Consider the following 20,556-nt stretch of genomic DNA (forward strand, 5'->3'; position numbering starts at 1 on the left):
AGGATTACTACTAACACCACTGAAGAAGCAGATGTACATTTAATGTATTTTTTTTTGGAAATGAAGACTTCTAAAGAGAGTAAAGATCATTTAAAAGGAAAATGAGAGTGTAAAGACGGTAAATTAAAAGGAAAAAAAGGGAAGGGGAGGCAAATATGAGCGACCCAAACCAAACCCACTGCTATCAAGTCGATTCCAACTCCTAGTGACCCTATAGGACAGAGCAGAACTGCCCCATGGGGTTTCCAAGGCTATAATCTTTACTGAGGCAGCCCTGGTGGCACAATGCTAACCAAAAGGCTGGCAGTTCAAATCCACCAGCTGCTCCTTGGAAACCGTATGGGGCAGTTCTACTCTGTCCTATAGTGTCAGTATGAGTGGGAATCAACTGGACAAGTTTGGTTTGGTAATCTTTACCAAAGCAGACTGCCATATCTTTCTCCCCTGGAGCGGCCGGTGGGTTCCAATCGCTGGCCTTTCTGTTAGCAGCAGAGTGCTTAACCACTGCGCCACCAGGGCTCTTTAGATGAGGGAAGCAGTGAGAAATAAAGACAAATTTAATGATATGAAAACCATTTAGAAGAACCCAGGACTCTCTCCGTGCAGTTCTAATGAAGAATTTCCGTGTTTTAGAAGCGCTGTTTTTCAGTAATTGAGCTGTATCTCACTTCCCAGGGAACACGCTTAAAAAAAATAAATTTCCTCAAAGAAAAAATGTGACATTTGTACAAAATCTTCTTTTAAAACAAAACACTATTATCTAAGACGCCATTATGAGAAAGGAAAAATACTGGTGTTCACTGACATACACAGCCCACCTGTGTTCAATCATGTCTTCATAACAAATCTCTGGAACGATATGGATGTCAAGTACAAGATGAGTAAGAAGTCTAAAAAATTATCCCTAACATTTAGCTCTTCATGAAAGAGTGCAGAAATGAATTATTTCATCCATCTTTAGCTATAAAATGTATTCACATCCCTCATTTTCTAAATCTTTTTGTTTTTATGTTAATTAGTATTCATGTGGTACTTTATTATACCTTATAAATCAAAAACAAGGAGATAAGTAATGCCTGATGCCAGATGTTACTTTGCCATGCCTCAGTGATAATATCATAAGAAGTTACTACCTTCCGGTTCTTCCCTCCTTCCCCTTTTTTTATTTTATTTTTTAACAAAGCACATAACTGATTTTAAAGGAGCCCCTTGCTTCTAAAGCCTTCTCAAAGTGTGCCATGTAAATCCAAATCATTTCAATTAAAGCATGGTAGCTTGTTATTACCAAGAATCCTATCTACATTTTTTAACATTTACATGCCAGGAACTATGTGCTGAAGGCTTTTGTACATTCCCCAATTTAAATGCACTGCTCTCATAAATACGAATTCCTGGAGCATTTACCATGCATCAGATACTATTCTAAGTGCTAGATATGCATTTTTTCATTTACTATTCACAACAACCCTTATACTGTTATCTTCATTCTACGCAGGAGAAAACTGAGGCACAGAAAGTAAAATAACGTTCTCAACGTTACAAAGCTAATAAATATCAGAGCTAGGATTTGGTTAGGAACCCATGTGGTCTGGCTTCAAAGCTTTTGCATGTAACTGCTGTGCCATGGTGCTTCCTGAACACCCTGTGATTTACTCGGCTTATCCCACAGATGGGGAGATGGGAGACAAGGTTTAAATTCATGACTAAAAGTATTGTTTAGTTTTGTTTGTGAGAATAACTAGCACCTTAGGTAGCCCCCTCACAAGTGCTAAATGATTATAACTTGAATTAATAATGACATTTATTCAGAGCCCAGATCTGTAACTCTTATGACCCTGATCTTTCCAGCACATTAATATATTGTTCCCAAAAGTACTGAATATTAGGAAAAATGCACACCTGTGGAGAGAAAACTTCCGTAAAGCATACTGCCACTAGGTCAGCATCAGCACCTCGTATGTTTAATGAACAGCAATGGGGCCTCTAGGCTGCTAACCAAAAGGTGGGAGGTTAGAGCCCACCAGCTGCTCCAAGGGAAAAAGATGTGGCAGTCGGCCTCCATAAGGATCTACAGCCCTGGAGATCCTACGGGGCAGTTTTACTCTGTCCTATAGGGTTGCTGTGAGTGGGAATCCATTTGACAGCAGTGGGTTTTATGGGGTATCCTGTGCAAAGCTGGAGAACACTGAGAAGATGAGGTACAAGACAGTGACTGGAATCAGGAGGTATCCAAAGAGATGGGCCTCTAAGGCAGCTTTTAAATTAGAATCCAGGGCTTTGAACCAGTTATTTTCAGTTCAACCCCCTGCTGAGAATTTCCCTTTTGACCCCAGATATACTGAACCAGAACCTACATTTTAACAAGATCCACAGGTTATTCTTACACCGCTCCCCCCAATGGACTTCCTCCCTGCCAGACGATACAGAATCCTTAGTAATGTTTTTTATACCAGTGTTACTCGTAAATCCCATATATCATTACTTTTCCTTTAACTACTACTTCGTTCTCAAAAAAAGTTATTGATACAGGTTTACAAATACTAATTACCACAGTACTGTAGCTAATACACTGGAAAATTTGACAAAATCAGAGACTGTGAAAACCCTAGCACCTGCTTGCAGAGCGTGAAGACCAAACCACGAGATCTGAAGCATCATTGTAATTTTGTAATAATGACAGGTTGGACTGGAATGCATTAAAAAAAAAATTAAAAAACCAAACCCGTTGCAGTCAAGTTGATTCTGACTCTACAGGACAGAGTAAAACTGCCCCATAGTTTCCAAGGAGCTTCTTGTGGATTGGAAATGCTGACCTTTTGGTTAGCAGCCAAGCTTAACCCCTGCGCCACCAGGATTTCAAAGGAAGCATCATCGGAAGATTCAAAAAGTAAATTAGCATACAGTTAACTGGGATTACGAAAAATGTTTTTGTTATTATAAGTAACTACAGGGATATTTTTATAAGAAATCATTCATTTCTGCTGAAACACTGAGCAAAAATTTTACAGACAGTCATTTTGGTGTCAACCCTTCTGACAGTGTTACCCAGTGCGGTATGCACTGTTCTCACCTCCCAGTGATGCCACTGAAGGGAGCCTACCTTTAGCCAATTCCCCTGGCTACGGAGGCTTAGTTTCTTGTTGTTTTTAGTTGCTGTTTTAACCTGCGGAGTCCCCATGCGTGTGAGAGTAGAACTGTGCGCTGTGGTATTTTCAAGGCTGTGACGGGTGTCTTCCCAGAGGTCTCTGGATGGGTTCCAACCGCCGACCTTTTGGCTAGCAGTTGAGTGTTTCACTGTGCCATCCAGGGAGCTTATTGTTGTTGTTAGGTGCCATCGAGTCCATTCTGACCCATAGGAGCTTATTCCAAAACCCACTGCTGTTGAGTCAATTCCAACGGATAGTGACCCTATAGGAGAGACTAGAACTGCCCCGTAGTTTCCAAGGAGCATTTGGTGGATTCGAACCGCCGCCCTTTTGCTTAACAGCCGTAGCACTTAACCACTACACCACCAGGGAGCTTAGTAGGTTGTCTGAAAAACTCTGCTACTCCTGCTTCCACCTAGCACCATAGCTTACGGACCCTGAAGTCCCTCCCCAACCATTTTTACACTCGAAAGCCTACGTGAAACGCTACATTGAACACAACGTAGATTTAACCTTGCTAACAAACATCAAGGAGCCTTGGTGGTACAATGGTTAGGCACTCAGTTGCAAACCAAAAGGTCTCGGAAGGTCAGCAGTTTGAACCCAGCCTCTCTGAAGGAGAAAGATGTGGCAGTCTACCTCCATTGAGATTTACAGCCTTGGAAATCCTACTTGTCCAACAGGGTCACTATGAGTGAAATGAACTCTGTGGCAAGGGTAGCAAACATCAGTCCTCTGAGGGTGAGGGGTGGTGGTTTGTTGCGAGGTCTGTTGCCATGGGACTCCCAACTTGTTCACACGTTTAAGTGTTGCCTGGCTGTTTTAGAAAAACAAAGAGCACCTTGATTGCTTAGGAATTCCAAGTGCTATTTTCGGAAACAAGAGACAAAAGGTCAAGCCCAATTCTTTGTCCCACAAATAGATTGTAAACTTCTGGAAGATAGTTTATGACTTCTGTTCATTCTTTCATTCAGCCCAATACACTGTAGCAAGGCGCTTTATTAGAAAAAAAGCATAAAATATGGTCTCTTTCCTTGAAGGGAGGACCCTGGTGGTGCAGTGGTTAAGTCCTCAGCTACTAACTGAAAGGTCACTGGTTCAAACCCACCACCCACTCCTCAGGAGAAAGATGTGGCAGTCAGCTTCAGTAAAGATTGTTGTTAGGTGCCATCAAGTCGGTTCTGACTCACAGTGACCCTACCCATACAAGAAGGAAACACTGCCGGGCCCTGTGCCATCCTCACAGTTGTTGCAGCCACCGTGTCAATCCATCTTGTTGAGGGTCTTCCTCTTTTTTGCTGGCCCTCTAGTTTACCAAGCATGATGTCCTTCTCCAGGGAGTTACATCTTCTTTTTAGACAATAAAATTCAAATTTAGTGAATTTTGAGAAGGATTTTTTTTTCCTCATGCATTGATAACTTTTTATGACCTTATAACTATGAAGAGACACAAAGGAAATAAAACCTCTGAAGGAGCTGTCAAATGGCTCACACATCCATTGGTTCATTCATGCCACACAGATGACTAAGTGTTGACTTGATGGCAACAGGTTTTAGTTTACCTTAGGCCCTGTGGAAAACTGAGAAAAAAACAAAACTTATATTCATGGCCTATAATAAACTTTGACCATAGGATACACAATCACCCCCAGGAAATGGTGCCAGCATAGTTTTATCAGGCAGAATTTGGTGAAATGTACCCTTCCTTTTAGCCTATGAAAAGAACAGAGAATCATTGTGATTCCCTGTACTTTTTGGTTGTTATTACCAACAGGTACACAATGCATTGTGAAAAAGCAAAATAGAGGCGTTCCTTACTGAGACTCCCTAGGATATGACTCAACCCATAGTTCTCAACTTTCTTTGCATTTTCACTTAAAAAAAAAATTGAGTACCTACTGTATTAGTCTCCTATTGTTGCTGTAACAAATTACCACAGTCTTAGTGACTTAAAACAACATGAATTTATTCTCTTATACTTCTGGGGCTCAAAAGTCTAAAATCAAAGTGTCACATTGCCGCAATTCTGGAAGCTTCAGAGGATAACTCATTTTCTAGCCTTTCTCAGCTTCCAGAGGCTGCCTGCATACCTTGGCTTGTGGCTTCTTCCTTGCCTCCCTCTTATGAAGCCCTTGTAATTACCCTGGGCCCATCTAGATACAGGGTCACTGAGTCAGAATCCACTCAAGGGCAGTCCATTTGGTTTGGTTTTAGGTACCAGTCACTAGTTACCCTCCAGTCAGTTCCGACTCCTGGCCACCCCATGCCTTTCAGGGTAGAAGTGAACCCCGTAGGATTTTTATGGCCTGGTAGTGCAGTAGTTAAGAGCTACAGCTGCTAACCAAAAGGTCAGCAATTTGAACCCACCAGCCACTCCTTGGAAATCCTATGGGAAAATTCTACTGTTTTATAGGGTCACTATAAGTCGGAATCCACGGTTTTGGTTTAACTTTCTGTTACACTTGCTGTGTGCCTGAGAGTTCAAATCCAAAAATTATGTACATGTTCACTACATTCGGGGCATGGATCTTTTTTCTCAGTGGTTTTAACTACTGACCTTTACCAGTCGTGAGAGAACTTTCTAAGGTGTTACCTGCCACTGACCCGTTAACACCAGCTAGTTGTCCGAACCGCTTTGCCACACAAACAACCGCAAGGGCAGTCTCCCTCACCGCTGTTCTGGTAAGGAATCTCCCTCCTCAGCCACCACATCGCGCTCTCAGCACCGCCCTAACAGGAAGGGACGGAAGCCCGCGCACCAACGACGCCCCCGAGCTCGGACGCGTCACCTCCGCGCGTTTCCGCTCCCAGGCGAGCCCGCGTGGAGGTGCCCCCGGGGGCCCACGGGCCGCCGCGCTCCACCACGCCCGCCGAGGGGCCGCCGGGGCCCCGCGCCGACCACCGCCCCTCCCCACGGCGCCCGCGCTCCCGGCCGCCAGCCCCCTTTCCCTTTCCGCTCTCTCCGCCTCCGGAAGTGCGCGGCGCGGCGCTGGGGGCCGAACCTGCCGCTGGGGCAGCGCGGAGGGCAGCGGAAGCGCGCTGGCGCGTGCGCGCGGGGCCGTGGCGACGGCGGCCCGCAGGTGAGCGTGGCGCGTGAGGCCTTCTTTGCTGCCCGCGGCGCCGCCACTAGCTCCCCGGGTCCGTTTGCCCGAGCCCGCGTTGTCGGCCCCGGGCGGCGGGCGTAGCCCGGACTGAGGCGCCCGAGCCCGCGTTGTCGGCCCTGGGCGGCGGGCGTAGCCCCGACTGAGGCGCCCGAGCCCGCGGCGTAGCCCCGACTGAGGCGCCCGAGCCCGCGGCGTAGCCCCGACTGAGGCGCCCGAGCCCGCGGCGTAGCCCCGACTGAGGCGCCCGAGCCCGCGTGGCCCGCCCGCGGAGCCCGCACCACCAGCCCCGCTGCGAACGGCCGGACCTGCGCTCAGGACGCGCCCGGGCCGGGCTGGGGTCGGTCTGGGCCGAGATGTCGGCGCGACCGGGGGCGGCGCCCTGGCCAAGCTGCCCTCTCGGGCGGACAGGAACCGAACCGTGAGGCCTGCGGGACGGGCGGCGTCGCGTTGCCGGGACCCAGGTGTTGACTTCGGCAGAGACGGCCGGGTACCGGCGGGGAGACGGGGAGCCGACTGCAGCGGCGTAGCGTCAGGGTGGGAAGAGCGCCGCGTCGTGTGTGCTGCCCCCAAGGCCCGTGAGAGCGTTAGCGTTCCTGCCGACCCTGCCGCAGCCGCACCTGTGGTGCGCATCCAGGTGACCCCAGGCAGCTTTGGGGAAAAGTGCACCAACAGCCTGACTACGGCCTGGTGAACTACCGTTTCACCTTGGCCCTTTCCCAATACGCCCGTGGAGAGAGTCTGTACTACTTTAAATCCACGTTTTTCTTCGTTGAAGGTCACTAACTTTGAATTAAACGTTACCAAGTGGGTTGCTTGGTGGGTGGAATCGTTGGGTAAATTTTGTTGTAAATTAAGTTAAATCGCCTAACTGAATGTTCACATTCTTACAATAATTGTTGTGTGCTGTCCAGTCGGTTCTGACTCAGCGACCCTATAGGACAGACTAGAGCTGCCCCATTGGGTTTCCTAGGCTGTAATCTTTAAGGAGCAGATGGCCAGGTCTTTTCTCCCTCGGAACTGCTGGTGGTTTCAAACCTGCAGGTCTCTTGGTTGGCAGCTGAGCTCCTGTACAGTAGCCCTGTCTGTTGGATGTTGTGAACCTCAGTTGATACTTGGAAAGTCTTCCAGGCACTGTCCTATGCATCACCTCTTAAGAACTGTGACTGTGTAGGGGGACAGGTGGTTACAACTATTAAAGAACTAGATGACTGTACCAGGGAAATGGAGATAAGGAAATAGTTAGTTCTGGTGTGCGTTGGGTGGGGGGAGCTGGGGAGGGTAGGGAACAGGAGTAGATTGAAACCATTAAGGAAACTAGCTCAGGGAAACCAGGTGATTTTTCTGCTTACATAGCTAGCAGAAACCAGAACTGGGGCTCCGCCTTAAATCTCCTAATCCCAAATTTATTCATGGGATGAGCATTCTTTGAATGGCTAATATTTTCAGGCACTGGGGATATGAAGATGAGCAGGACATCCAACCAGAAAGGCAAACCCCCTGCCGTTGAGTTGATTTCAACTCATGGTGAGCCTATAGGACAGGGTAGAACTGCCGCCATGGGGTTTCCAAGGCCGTAAATCTTTACAGAAGGAGACTGCCACATCTTTCTCCAGTGGAGCGGCTGGTGGGTTCAAACTGCTGCCCTTACAAGTTAGCAGCTGAGTGCTTAACCACTGTGCCACAGGGCTCTTGAGCAAGACATCAGTAGCTCCCAATATGGTAAAGAGAAAAGCAAGGCAAGAAACTATTAGCTGTGGAAAAACGAGAATTTCAAAGAAGTATCTGCAATCGTTTATTTTGGTTTAAGGATCTTGGAATTTAGACGTAGCCCATAAAATGTTAGATCTGTGAAAGAACATATCCTCGTAATGAATAGATATCCTTTGCAGCATCCCAGCCAGTGGGCGATGCAGTGTTCCAACGTAGCTAATGACTCAATCTTACAAAGTAGTTCATTCCGTATTTGAGCAGTCCTCACGCTGTGAGTTCCATCTGTTAATCCAAGTTGTACCTCTGGAACTACAAACAACAGGTCTAAAATCTTTTTTCGTATCGTCAGCCACGTATCTGAATATACCCTTTCCCTTAGTAATTGTTTTCACTGTCTTTGAGTTCCTGTTCTTTAAATCATTACTTATGACTTGAGTTCTAGAGTTTTCACCAGAGCACCTTCTATAAATGCTTCATTCAAGACATAGTTTGACCAAGCAGAATAAAATGGAACTTGGTGTGGTCCAGTATGACTTACGAACATGGTACCTTTTTGGTTTCCGAGTCATGCCTTTGCCACTTGGAGATCTCCTGAATCTTCCATCAGCTCAATCATTCCTTTAAGCCAGGGTCCTCAGTGCACCTACCCTGAGGACTTCTGTCAGCGGTCTGTTCTATATCTGTGCTATCGTTGCAGTATTATTTTGGCTATTTCAGAATATCCCCTTCCTAAAAAAAAAAAAAAAAAAAAAAAAAATTTTTTTTTTTTTTTTTACTAGGTCTTTGGGTTAATTTTCTCCTTGTTTCAATGTCACGTAATGATTAAGAGTGCTGACTCTCCAGCCAGACTTCCTGGGTTCAAATTCTGACTCAGCTACTTTCTGTGTGACCTTGAGCAAATGTGTTCATCTGTTTCCTCATCTCCAACCTCACTTATCAGTATTAAATGAGTTAATGTAAAAGTGCTTAGAACGGTGCCTGGAACGTAGTAAACTTCCTTTCCATTTATCCAGAACCTTTTAAATCCGTATTTTGAGATGTCCATCTCAGTTCTCTTTTATTCAACTTTGATAAAGCTTGAAGTCATAAAAGGCATACTTGCCACAAACTAATAATTTAACTTAATCATGTCATTTGAATTTGCTAGGCCTTTCCTCAAAGGAGCCCTGTTGTCAACAGTGGTTAACTGCTTGGCTGCTGCCCAGAAGTCAGGGGTTTGAACCCACCAGCCGCTTCGCGGAAGAAGGATGTGGCAATGTGTTTTCGTAAAGATTACAACCTTAGAAACCCGAAGAGGCAGTTCTACTCTGTTCTGTCGGGTCTCTAGAATCCACTCGGGGCAGTGGTTTCCTCCTGTTCAGGACTGTTGTGGAACTGCAAGGGAATAATGGTGAGGAAGGGTGTTATTAGCCCTAACATTTATCGTGTGCTGTGCCCTATTGTCAGGAGCTTTACGGAGTTCTCAGCTAACAGAAATTCTGCTGTTGTCCCACACCCGGGAGGTGGGGAGGGGAAGGAGGCAGGCAGGCTGCAAACATTTCAAGTTTAGCAGCTTTCAGAATTGTCATTCTCTTCACCAGAAATATTTTTGGAATTCACTACTCTCTTTGGAAATGGGGGTTTTGGTCACAGGCTTAGGTAGGGATGGGGGATTATTAGTGTGGTTAATTCTAAGTTTTAAATTTTTGTTGCCTAGGGTAACACTTTTTAATTTGGCTAGAGCTACTGGTTCATTTAATTTGGGTGCCAGTGAGATTTGTTCCCGTTTAGTTTGTTGAAGGGAAGCTGGTATGTGACACAAAAATCCAGCAAAACGTGTGGCAAACACTGGCATGTTTATCTAATTTTAACAGTGCAGACCATCCTTTTTTACAACAAACTGTTCCCTAAAACCATATTAGTGAACATTGTCCTTTAAAAATACCCCTATGATGGGAAGATGTCTTACCCACTGTTTGTCATCAGATAAATCACAGATATCACAGCAACGCTATTAACAAATTAACAATAGTAGAAGCAGATTTTACATCAAGGTCCCACACACATATACGTTTCAATAACGGGAACAGAAGTTTCCTGGAACGTGGTTAGGTGCAGTTCCGACTCGTAAGGACCCTGTGTACAGCAGAAGGAAACTGTCTGGTCCTGTGTCGTGCGCATTCCTTGCCCTCGTAATGTGGGACATACTCTACCCGCTGAACTGATTTTACATTGGATTGTGACCTGCAGTTTATAAAGTATTAGCTCTGGGCTATACTATGAAACTTATTTCCTTTTGAAATTTGAGGAAACGTAATTTTTTTTTTTTTAATTGCAAAGTAAGAAAGGAAAAACCATAATCACAAGTCTTTTTTATTCCAGCCCTTGACATTTTGAATTAAAAGGTGAATTACTAAAAGGGTAACTTTTGAGAATTGAATGTTAGTGCTTTAAGACCTGCCAAGCATTCAGGGGCTGTTTTGATTAGTTTTTCTTTTTGACCTCAGGTGGGCAGAATTGGATTGGTAATGCTGTGGGTTTGGGATGGCCTGTGATCTTCATCCCCTTCCACCCTCGTTTCCCAGTCTCATTCCTCCTCGTAGGCTCACACCCTTCTAATCCATGCTCTGTAACTTTGTGCCTGTGGAGTGTATAGTATTGTTTCATGTGTTTTAAGTTTTACATAATTGTATCATTCCTCACTTAATTCTGCTTTTTCAGTCAACGTTTTTGTAGATCTTAGTTCATTCTTTTTTACTGATCTGTAGTATTATGTCATATGCATATAACACATTTTATTTATCCATTTTTCTGTGATAGACGTTAAAGTTGTTTCTCACTCTATAAAGAGGTGTAGATAATGCTGCAGTGAAATCCTTGTACCTGAGCCCAGGAACACACAGTCGGAAAGTGGCAGAACCATTTAGACCTTGTGTTTGTCTGGCTCAGTTCATTCTGTTTCAGATATTTGCAGACTTCCAGTCATCATTTATTTGCTTAATTTATTATATGGAGTCTTGGTGGATCAGTGGTTACTGTGTTCGACTGCTAACGAAAAGGTTGGCAGTTCAAAACCACCAGTGGCTCCAAGGGAGAAGGATGTGGCAGTCTGCTTCTGTAGGGATTTACAGCCTTGGAAACCCTTATATGGGGTCACTGGCAGTCAGAATTGACCCAACAGCGGTGGGTGGTGGTGGGTGCAGACTTGCAGTTATTTATTTAGTTTATTGTATGAACATGATAATGTTAACAGTAATGGAAATATAAAACATGCAGTAGAATTGCTGACGATTTTTCCTCTAACAGCTTACCTCTTAATTTTTGCCACTTTTTTCCTAATTTTTGTTCAAATGTGTAAATTGTATTATTAATCCGGTATAGATAACAATTTTGAGTTCTGCATCTTTGATGTTGGTATATCATGTACATTAAGGGTCCACAGACTTTTATGTTAAAGGTCCAGATAGTACATATTTTAGGCTTTGCAGGCTGGGGAGGTTTTGTCACAGCCACTCAGTTCTGCTGCTGTGGTGCAGAAGCTGTCTGAAATGATACCTAAACGCACGAGCGTGGCTGTGTTTCAATAAAACTTCATTTACAAAAACAGGCGGTAGACCAGATTTTATTTGAGGGCTATGTTTTGCCAGACCCCTCATCTAAATAATTCTCATTTTAGTACAATGATCGTATCCCTGTGTTCAGGGTTTCTGGTATTCCCAGCAGCGCTGTAATTAACACGACTCCCTCACTCTAGTATTGTTTCCTTAGGATAGATTTCCAGAAATGAGTTTACTGGTTCAAAAGTTTTATGGCTTTTTATGGCTCTGAAAATTTTCATTTCTTAAACTACTTGAGAGTTAACTTTGATTTCTATGTGAATAAATGTATCTAAAACTTAATATATACCTAGCCTAAATATATTTAAAGAGGTACTTTATTTTGTTGGTTTTGTTATTTGAATTTTAAAACCTAAAGAGGGCAATTCACCTATGCTATGGGAAATACTTCTTGTATTTTAATATTTAACTTATTGGATATGTGTTTCATAATTTAATTTTTCTTAAAACTTTAAGATCTATTTACATATCTTATTTCAGTTTAGATCTAATAATCTTGTGTTAGAATTTAAAAACTTATGCTTTGATTAATCTTCAGTTAGCTTATAAAATATACATTAAATTACCCTGAACATTTGACGCCATTTGCAGACTTCCTTAACATCACAATCACAATTTTAATGTATCTGTTTTTCTCAAACACTTGGCAAGGCACGCTTAAAAATCTAAAATAGGAAATATTTGTAAGCACTTAGACATTGCTTATAAACCTAGTAAGAGCCTTCATTAACTAACGCGTACTTGAGCTGGTTTAGCCAATCCTATGACATTTTAATACCATCTTTTCTTACTCTGGGCTCCAGCTGTATTGACTGTATAAAGGGCTGTTTTCCTTAGGGTTCACCTAGGTAAACTTGTTTGTGATGTGCCTGTCTTGGTGGTCTGCTTTTATTTTCCTGTGAGCTGAACTATTATTTATTTTTCAGATCATTGGTGCAGCTCATTACCCCCCACCCCATAGCACCATCATCACATCACTGAGCTATGTTTGTTGTTTTGGTAGGGGGAGGGTACAAAAATTTGGGAAAATGATGTGGTAAATAAAAATGAAATGTCTTTAGAAATTAGCCTGATAGTTGCACTTCCTTTTCAGGAGCACCGTGGCCGTCATGGACCGGTTTGGAGACCTGTCAGAAGGTGAGGTGGATCACTCTTTCTTTGACAGTGATTTTGAAGAAGGAAAGAAATATGAAAGTAACTCAGTGTTTGACAAGCAAATCGATGACCCTAAAGAGAGAATAGATAAAGGCACAGAAAATATAAACTTGAAATTTGGAATACAAACCAAGGAAAATCATCTTACTGAGAAGGGAAACGAAAGAAAAGAGAAAATTCCTCCAGAAAAGCACCTTATAGAAAATGATATTCTACAAACTAGCAGTTGTTCATCTTTGACCGCTTCTTCAAAGTCAAAAAAACAGTACGATGCTGTGACAGGACATAAAATGCGCTTGCCCGTCCCAAATAGAATTCCCAAAATTGTGAGAAAAGATGATTACTGTACAGATGGTGAGGAAAGCAGTGATGACGCAAAGAGATGTCATGTGAGGGCCAAGTCGGCTAAACCGCCTGGTAACTTTAAAAAAGGTGTAAATAAAAAGTATCCCAAGATTAGCTCCTCTTCCTCCTCTTCCTCTTTGTCTTCCTCGTCTTCAGGTTCAGTTACAGACTGTTCAGACACGGAGTCTGATGTCTGTGTATCTGACTCATCTCCATCGTTAAGGAAACATGTTTCTGGCATAACTCGCTTGTCACCAAAGCAGAAATATAATCCAGGAATAAAATCAGCAGGAACACAACCTTTAAGTACGAAACCCAAGGTTGGTGACTGTGCCGAGGAATCCGAAGACACTGTGACTGATGTGACTCCTCTGTCAACCCCAGACATCAGCCCGGTTCAGTCTTTTGAACTGGCTGCATCAAATGATCAAAGAGTCAAAGTGAAAAGGCAAGAAAATGTGGGTCAAGAAGTATATGAAAATAGTGAGGATTTCAAGTGTAATTTAAGCCACTTGAAATCAGCCAGAAAAGGGAAAGAAAAGTATGGGCCCAGCCTTAGCTTGACCTCGAAGTCTTCATCGTTAGATTCCAACTTGGACCAAAGATACAAACAAAAAGTCTTACATGACACAATGGACCTAAATCATCTTTTGAAAGGTAACTTTCTTTTTTTTAAATTGTATATTTAACTATTTATTGAACTTAATTATATATGAGCTTAAATGTTATTAATTTGCACTGATTTTTCTAATAGATAATGCTTTAGTGTTTGGGAAAATTGACATAGTGACTTTACCAAATATTCAATTTTACCAAAGAAGTATCTGAAATACCATTATTGGTAATATCGGGTGACATATATATTGCAAAGCTAACCAACCAGCACTTAAAAACTACTTCATACTAGATGTTCTAGTGCTTATAAACTCAAAAATGCCTGGAGGGGCCAGATGAATCATATAAATAAACGATGGAAGTGGGGCCACGTCTCTTCCCACTTTTGATAGAGACAAGCATAAGACATATTTCACTTTCTTCTTCAAGAAAGGCATCTATCTGCACAAAGGTTTAGGTAACCTAACATGCTGTCTTCATGTTACAGAAAGTGGCAAGGATGCCAGCAAATGAAAGGACCCAGAGTAAACTGCGGGGCACTGTTCAGGTTTAAGTTAAAGACTAAAGAGCATTCCCGTTAAACTGCTTGCCGTAGAGTCAATTCCGACTCACAGTGACGCTGTAGGATAGGGTAGAACTGCCCCATAGGATTTCCAAGGCTATAATCATTATGGAAGCAAACTACCACGTCTTCCTCCCTCGGAGTGGCTGGTGGGTTCGAACTGTGGACTTTTTGGTTAGCAGCCAGGCTCTTAACCACTGAGTCACCAGGGCTCCTTGTAAAGAGCATTACTTGAAACTAATTACCAAATTGATGAAATAGCATAATTCAGGTTTCAATTGCTTCAAGATAGAAGGTAAATCAACTCGATGGCACCTAACACCAACAAGGTGTGTTTTTGAATGAGAATAATACTTATTGCTGCATTTATGTATCAATTTATTATCCATGTTTAGTTTCCAGGTGAAATAAAAGCAACTCCAAAGTTTACCTTTAGGCTAGTTAATAGAAATGTAAAAATGATTGAGCTTGCGAACTAGATCTTAGGTAAGTTGAAAGTAAAATTTTTAAATAAGGACTGGGTTCTCTATTTCTGTTTGAAATCTTAATTGAAAGAATAAGTTAATTTACGTAGGATGGCAAGGTAAGGGCACCCCTGAGTCAAGAATAAATACCTTATTTAGTCAAATATCTTATATGGTCAGATTGACAGAGCGTATTTTGGAGAGTAGTTCGTGCTTGTAAAGGTTCCTTTTTCTGTAGGTTTTCTTTCTTCTTGGTCTGTGTGGACGTACTGGTTTAGTGTCTCTGGAAAGCCAGACTCTTGGCATTGGCCATCACCACCTGGTGGCCAAGCTTCCACCCACATGTTTTTCGCTGATAAATATTTGTTCGGTCTCCTAACACTTCAGGATTGTGGATTTTTCTATTCTTGCCTCTCTACTTCTTCCTGCAACAACAAGAGTAATCTTTGAAAAAATAAATCAGCGCTGCTAGCTGCCTTCTCAACTCTTCAGCGGCATACTCTTATGTTCAGAATAAAATCCGGATTCCTCATTGTCTACCAGACGTCACTGATTCTCATGACAGGCAGTACATTAGAGTCACCTGGAAAATTAAAATACTGATGCCTGGGCCCTGCCAACGGACAATTGGATGCAGTTGGTCTGATAAGCTGTTAAAGTTAATAAGTACGTATGGATATTGCCTGCTCCTTCAGTCTTACCACCGTGTTCCAGTCACACTGCTTCCGCACTGTCTCAGAACACTCCAAGTTCTTTCCATTTATGGGATGTTTGTACTTGCTGCCCCCCCCCACACCCCTTTTTGCATAGCTGGCTTATTCCTGTTCCTCAGGTCTCAGCTTATGTCACCTCCTCAGAGGGTCTGTTTCTGAACCTTCTGTCTGTGGTAGCTTTATACCTCCCACTCTTGCCTCTGTCACAAAAGCCATTTTTCTTCTAAAAACCATTCAGGGGACAATAATCTGTGGTTCTGGGCTCTTGTTCAGGAGGACCAATGATGATCAATTTGTACTAATTTAAGATGATCTCGGATGCCGTAACAGAAATTCCTAGTCAAACAATGTTTCTCACATAACAGGAAGCTCAGCGATAGATCAGGCTTCAGGGTTGATTGATTCGGGGACTCAAAAATGTAACCTTGCACCCAGGTGCATTCTGCCACTCTGCCCAGCCCTGGTGTTGGCTTCAGTCTTAGGCTGCTGGTGATACATCTTCAGCAGTTTTCAGTATTCACACCCAGACATGACAGTGTCCAGAGAGAGAAGACTCCCTTCCTCTTTTTTTTAAATGGCAGAAACTTGTGAGAAGCACTGGCAACAGACTTCCACCCCTGTCTCCTGGCCCGGAGATGGCTCACATTCCTATTCCTGAAACAAGGGGGAATGGGATTATCCCAGGCCAGTCAGACTCACTTGGAGCTATCAGGGGGATGGAGAAGTTGACATGACTAGATTTGAAGGTACATTTCATTTTTTGTGTGGATAAAATTAGATCAGTTTATGAAGACTGGTGAGAAGGCAGAGTAGAAACATCTTGTATGACCTCAGAATTTACCACATAGCCTCTGTATGAAAGAATCGCCGTAGGACATACATGAGAAGAAAAAATGAATATGAGAGAGAAATGGGATTACGGAAGCAGTGATGAGCAAAGACTGGTAAAGTTTACAACTAAGATGATGCCAACATAAGATGAAACAAAGCGCCTTGTTCAGGGGGAAGATAGAGGCACCGTAACACTTCCGTTGGAAAGGGGAGGATTAGCTGCTAGCACCCCCTGTCTGACGGCATGTTTTATCCCTCCTTTACCGGCATGCCGAAGCAAACAGGATTCAGGTAGATGAGCAGGAAATGTTAGCTACGCTAACACACTACCAAGCATTACAGAGCACTTGAGAAGACCTAAAATCAACAGACACCAGCCTCATAGCTAAAGAACTTAATACTTGAAACAGAGTTAAAAGATTAAACTCAGTGATTGTAGGGAGGATCTTTGAGAACAAAACTTTTTATTAATAAAACTAAGACATGATTTGCTTTTTACACTCTTCTCTCATGAGTGTGCAGTCTTTTCAAGGACCGCCTGACAGGATAGCAGCATAGATTGAACATAGAAGCAGATACGAGAATCGTGCTGTCTGTTAAGCCAGGCATTAAAACATTGTTGTTTATGTTAACATGTAATTTGTTTATTGTTATTTTCAAATGAATTAATAAAAATCTTTAATTTTTTCACTTTTAGTGTCTAGCATGGTAAATATTGATCAATGTAACCCACATAAACAAATGTTCTTTGGAGTCTTCTTGAGTAGTGTAAGGGTATCTTGAGACCAAAAGTTTAAGAACGTATCTTCTAGAAAAGTGAAACTAGCATATGTGACTTGCAGCCTATTTTTTTTTTTTTTTAACTTAATCATCCAAAAGAAGAAAGAAGAAATAACCAGAGAGGCATTTTTTTAAAAGTAAGATTGTAGAAAAAGAAGCCAAACGTAAGAGTCATTCACAATATATGTAGATGATTTTAAGTTCATCAGAAGACACTATCAGAGTGGGTTAAAAAATTTTAACTACCGTATTTTATGCAAATAGTGCACTCGTTATATGGTTTTTGCCAGCCGAACACCCCTACTGTGTACACTGTATGTGTGGGTGCATTATTTATGTGAAAACCTGGTAAATCCAGCCTAAGAAGACGTGTGAAGTAGTACAGGAAGAATGAAAATAAAGGCTTGAAAAAACATATGCCGAGGAGCAAATAGAAGCATCTAATTAGTATACAAACTAGAATTCAAGGTGCAAAGCGCTGAAAGTGGACAAAGAAGAGTGGTTTACAACAATAAAAGGACCAAATACACCAAAAGGACGGAACAGTCACTGATTTGAAATGTATGATAAAACCAGAAACAGAACTAGACAATGACATTGACAAAGCCACAGCCTCCCTCCCAAAAAAAGTATAACTGCTTATTCGCTGTACTTGGTCCACAGATATTTTTTCTGCCACAATATTTTTAAAACATGATGAAACATAAAAATCAGGGTACCATTGCTGCATAGCAGGCACCCCAACACTTAGCAGACAGACCCAGAGGCCAGGGGGTGACCTGACGGCTGGGAGCTGGAATCATTTGAGGACTCGTTTACTCACGTTGGTGCCTTGGTCTGAGATGCCATGAAGACGAGGCCTGCTGACCAGAGGACCCGCACGTGGCTTCTCCTCGTGACCTGGCCTCACGTGGCAGCCGGACCGCTGATGTGGTGGCTCATGGCTCCAAGCCCAAGTGTTCCAGGAAACAAGCCAGAAACCTGGTCACTCTTTGTGACCTAGACTCAGAGGTCACAGAGGCTCATTTCTGCCATCTCTTGGTTGAAACAGCCGCAAGCCCTGCAAGGTTTATGACAAGTGGCATAGATCCCACCTCTTGATGGGAAGAGTGTCAGATAATTCATGGTCATGTTGTAAAACCTTTTAAGTCCGCCCTCTGGCCACACATTTATTTACGTCCCTCCCACCTGCGGAAAGTAGCTGGGTGGTGCAGAGGGTTAATGTGCTCAGCTGTTGACTGAAAGTCGGAGGTTTGAGTCCCCCACAGGGGCCTTGGAAAAAAGGCCCAGCCACCTACTTCCAAAAAATCAACCATTGAAAATCCTATAGAACACAGCCCTACTCTAACACGCTTGGGTTTGCCGTGAGTCAGATTCTACTTGACCAAAACTGGTTTTTCACATGCAAAACGTACATCCTCCCTTTCCAAATATAACCACAATCTCTAGGTCCAGGTGTGGTTCCTCAGTCAGGCCTCTGCTATAGTTTCTGTAATCTAAGAGAGACGGGGGGTGAGACGAAGTCCCATGTTTGAACCCTATAAATCCTGGCTCCATTATATTTTCTCTGAATTGTGCCTTCATTATCATGGCTAAAATAACCATTGGCACTTTTGGCATTGTGGTTGAAGATCTCCTTCACCAAATTCATCAGCTCTTGAGGTATTTTTTTCATTTTCTTTGACACCACAGGCAGCTATTGCCAAACGTCATGCCAGTTAGATATCAACGGTCTTTTTCCCCTGCCTCCAATGTAAGTTCTTGCTCTCCTCTCAGCCTTCATCATCAATCACTAGACCTTCCAGCGTTGCTCACCACCTGGCTTCAAAACTCATGCCACATATTTTTGGTTTTTGTTCCGGTAGCACCTTACTTCCTGGTACCACATTTTTTACTACTTACTATTGCTCTGTTTACAAATAACCACAGAACTTAGTGGTGTAAAGCAGCAAGCTGGAATGACTCAAAGACTAGTATCACAGTGCTTAACACATGCCTGTCTCTGGTTTATGTCTTCATAGCATGGCTGCCTGGGGGTAGCCAGTCACAGGGCGGGGCAGGAGGGGAGCTGGGCTAGGGGCAATCTCCTTTTATTACCCAGCCTTGAAATCACACATCATCTCTGCTTATCCCATTGGTCAGAGTGCTCACAAGCTTGCCCGGGTTCAAAGGAGGAGACAGGAAAAATGCCACAGGATTTCTCATCTGGCAAGTTGTTAATATAAAGAAGGCAAAGAAATTTTTTAAATTTAATTATTGTTCCTCAGATTATAACCTTGCTGGTGCAAGTGTTATAGGCTTTTTTTTTTTTTTTTTTTTAATAGAGTTGAATATGCCTACAGGTTGTTTTTATTTTTTAAAGAACTTTAATATATGAATGGGAGCCTGGGTGACCCAGTGGTTAAGTGTTCAGCTGCTAACTAAAAAGTCAGCAGCTCGAATCCACCAGCCATTCCTTGGAAACCCTATGGGGCAGTTCTCCTCTATCCTGTAGGGTCACTGAGTCCAAATCAACTCAGTGGCAACAGGTTTGAATATATAAATAAGGACTTAACACAGGTTGGGTTACATTTCCAGTGATAGCATAACACAAATTTTTAAAATGCTGTCTGTATCTCAGATGGCTTAGATGAAAGTAAAGCTGATCCTTCTAGTAAAGGGTGTTGGGTGACTGGCGAAGTGACTTTCGTGATAAGAAACACAGATATGGAAATACGTGTGAAGAGCTTGGACAAAATTGTTTCAATAAGGAAAAATAGAAAAGCAATTTTTCTAAATTAATGAGTTTACATGTGTATGTCCAATTAAATAAGTCAAATATAACCACAGAGGTAGACTTTTGACTATATCCTTGCAAGTTTATTCAAGTTAATAATTTTCTAAATCTTCCTCAGCTGGGAAAACAGTGGATCATGTCCTTAAAGATGCCTTATACTAAGGCTTGTAAGGTAGCTATTCCAGAAAATCCTATAAGGCATATAAAAACCAAAACCAAACCCAGCGCCGTCGAGTCAGTTCCAACTCATAGCGACCATAGAAGGTAGCTATTCCGGAAAATCCAAACCCAGCTCTGTCGAGTCGATTCCGACTCATAGCAACCGTATGGGGTAGCTATTCCGTAAAGTCCTGGTACCGGTAGGTAAGTATTCATAGATACTCTTTCCATTAAGAGGAGCTAGAATGCTCTTTTATTTTAAATGAATTAGATTAAATTTCTTCTTTTATTTGCTTTTTTAAAAAACTAATGTCTTATTTTAGTTTTAAAAACTTTTTTTAATGACATGAGGAAGACTAGTTTACTGTCAATTTCCTTTAGAATTTGATTTTAAAGACTTTCATATATAGTTTAGTTAATCTAGAAAGTGTATTAAATTCTACAAAATAGGTACTTCTTGAAAGCAAAATAATTTAATATGCACAGTACATGTTATATCTTTATAAATGTACTCCTCAGGTTTTATCATTAACTTGATATGATTTTCAGCAAATTAAAAATCAATTTCTTCATTTCCCTTATTGGGAAGCGGCTGTTAAT

The 20,556-nt window shown here is 42.5% G+C and overlaps 1 protein-coding gene across 5 annotated transcripts in view; it reads left to right on the top strand.

Moving 5' to 3' along the window:
• Positions 1-6,057: 6,057 nt before the first annotated feature.
• CFAP97 (cilia and flagella associated protein 97) overlaps positions 6,058-20,556 on the top strand; it is a 28,425-nt gene continuing 13,926 nt past the window's right edge. The window contains exons 1-2 of one of the 5 annotated variants that reach the window (XM_049866253.1): positions 6,058-6,226; positions 12,650-13,713. In XM_049866253.1, coding sequence (XP_049722210.1) covers positions 12,666-13,713 — 1,048 coding nt within the window. In that variant the 5' untranslated portion in view covers positions 6,058-6,226; positions 12,650-12,665. The other 4 variants (XM_049866250.1, XM_049866254.1, XM_049866251.1 and 1 more) reach the window with 4 other exon arrangements.

This window comes from Elephas maximus, chromosome 22 (genome assembly GCF_024166365.1).
Source record: "Elephas maximus indicus isolate mEleMax1 chromosome 22, mEleMax1 primary haplotype, whole genome shotgun sequence".
In the NCBI taxonomy this organism is placed as follows: domain Eukaryota; kingdom Metazoa; phylum Chordata; class Mammalia; order Proboscidea; family Elephantidae; genus Elephas; species Elephas maximus.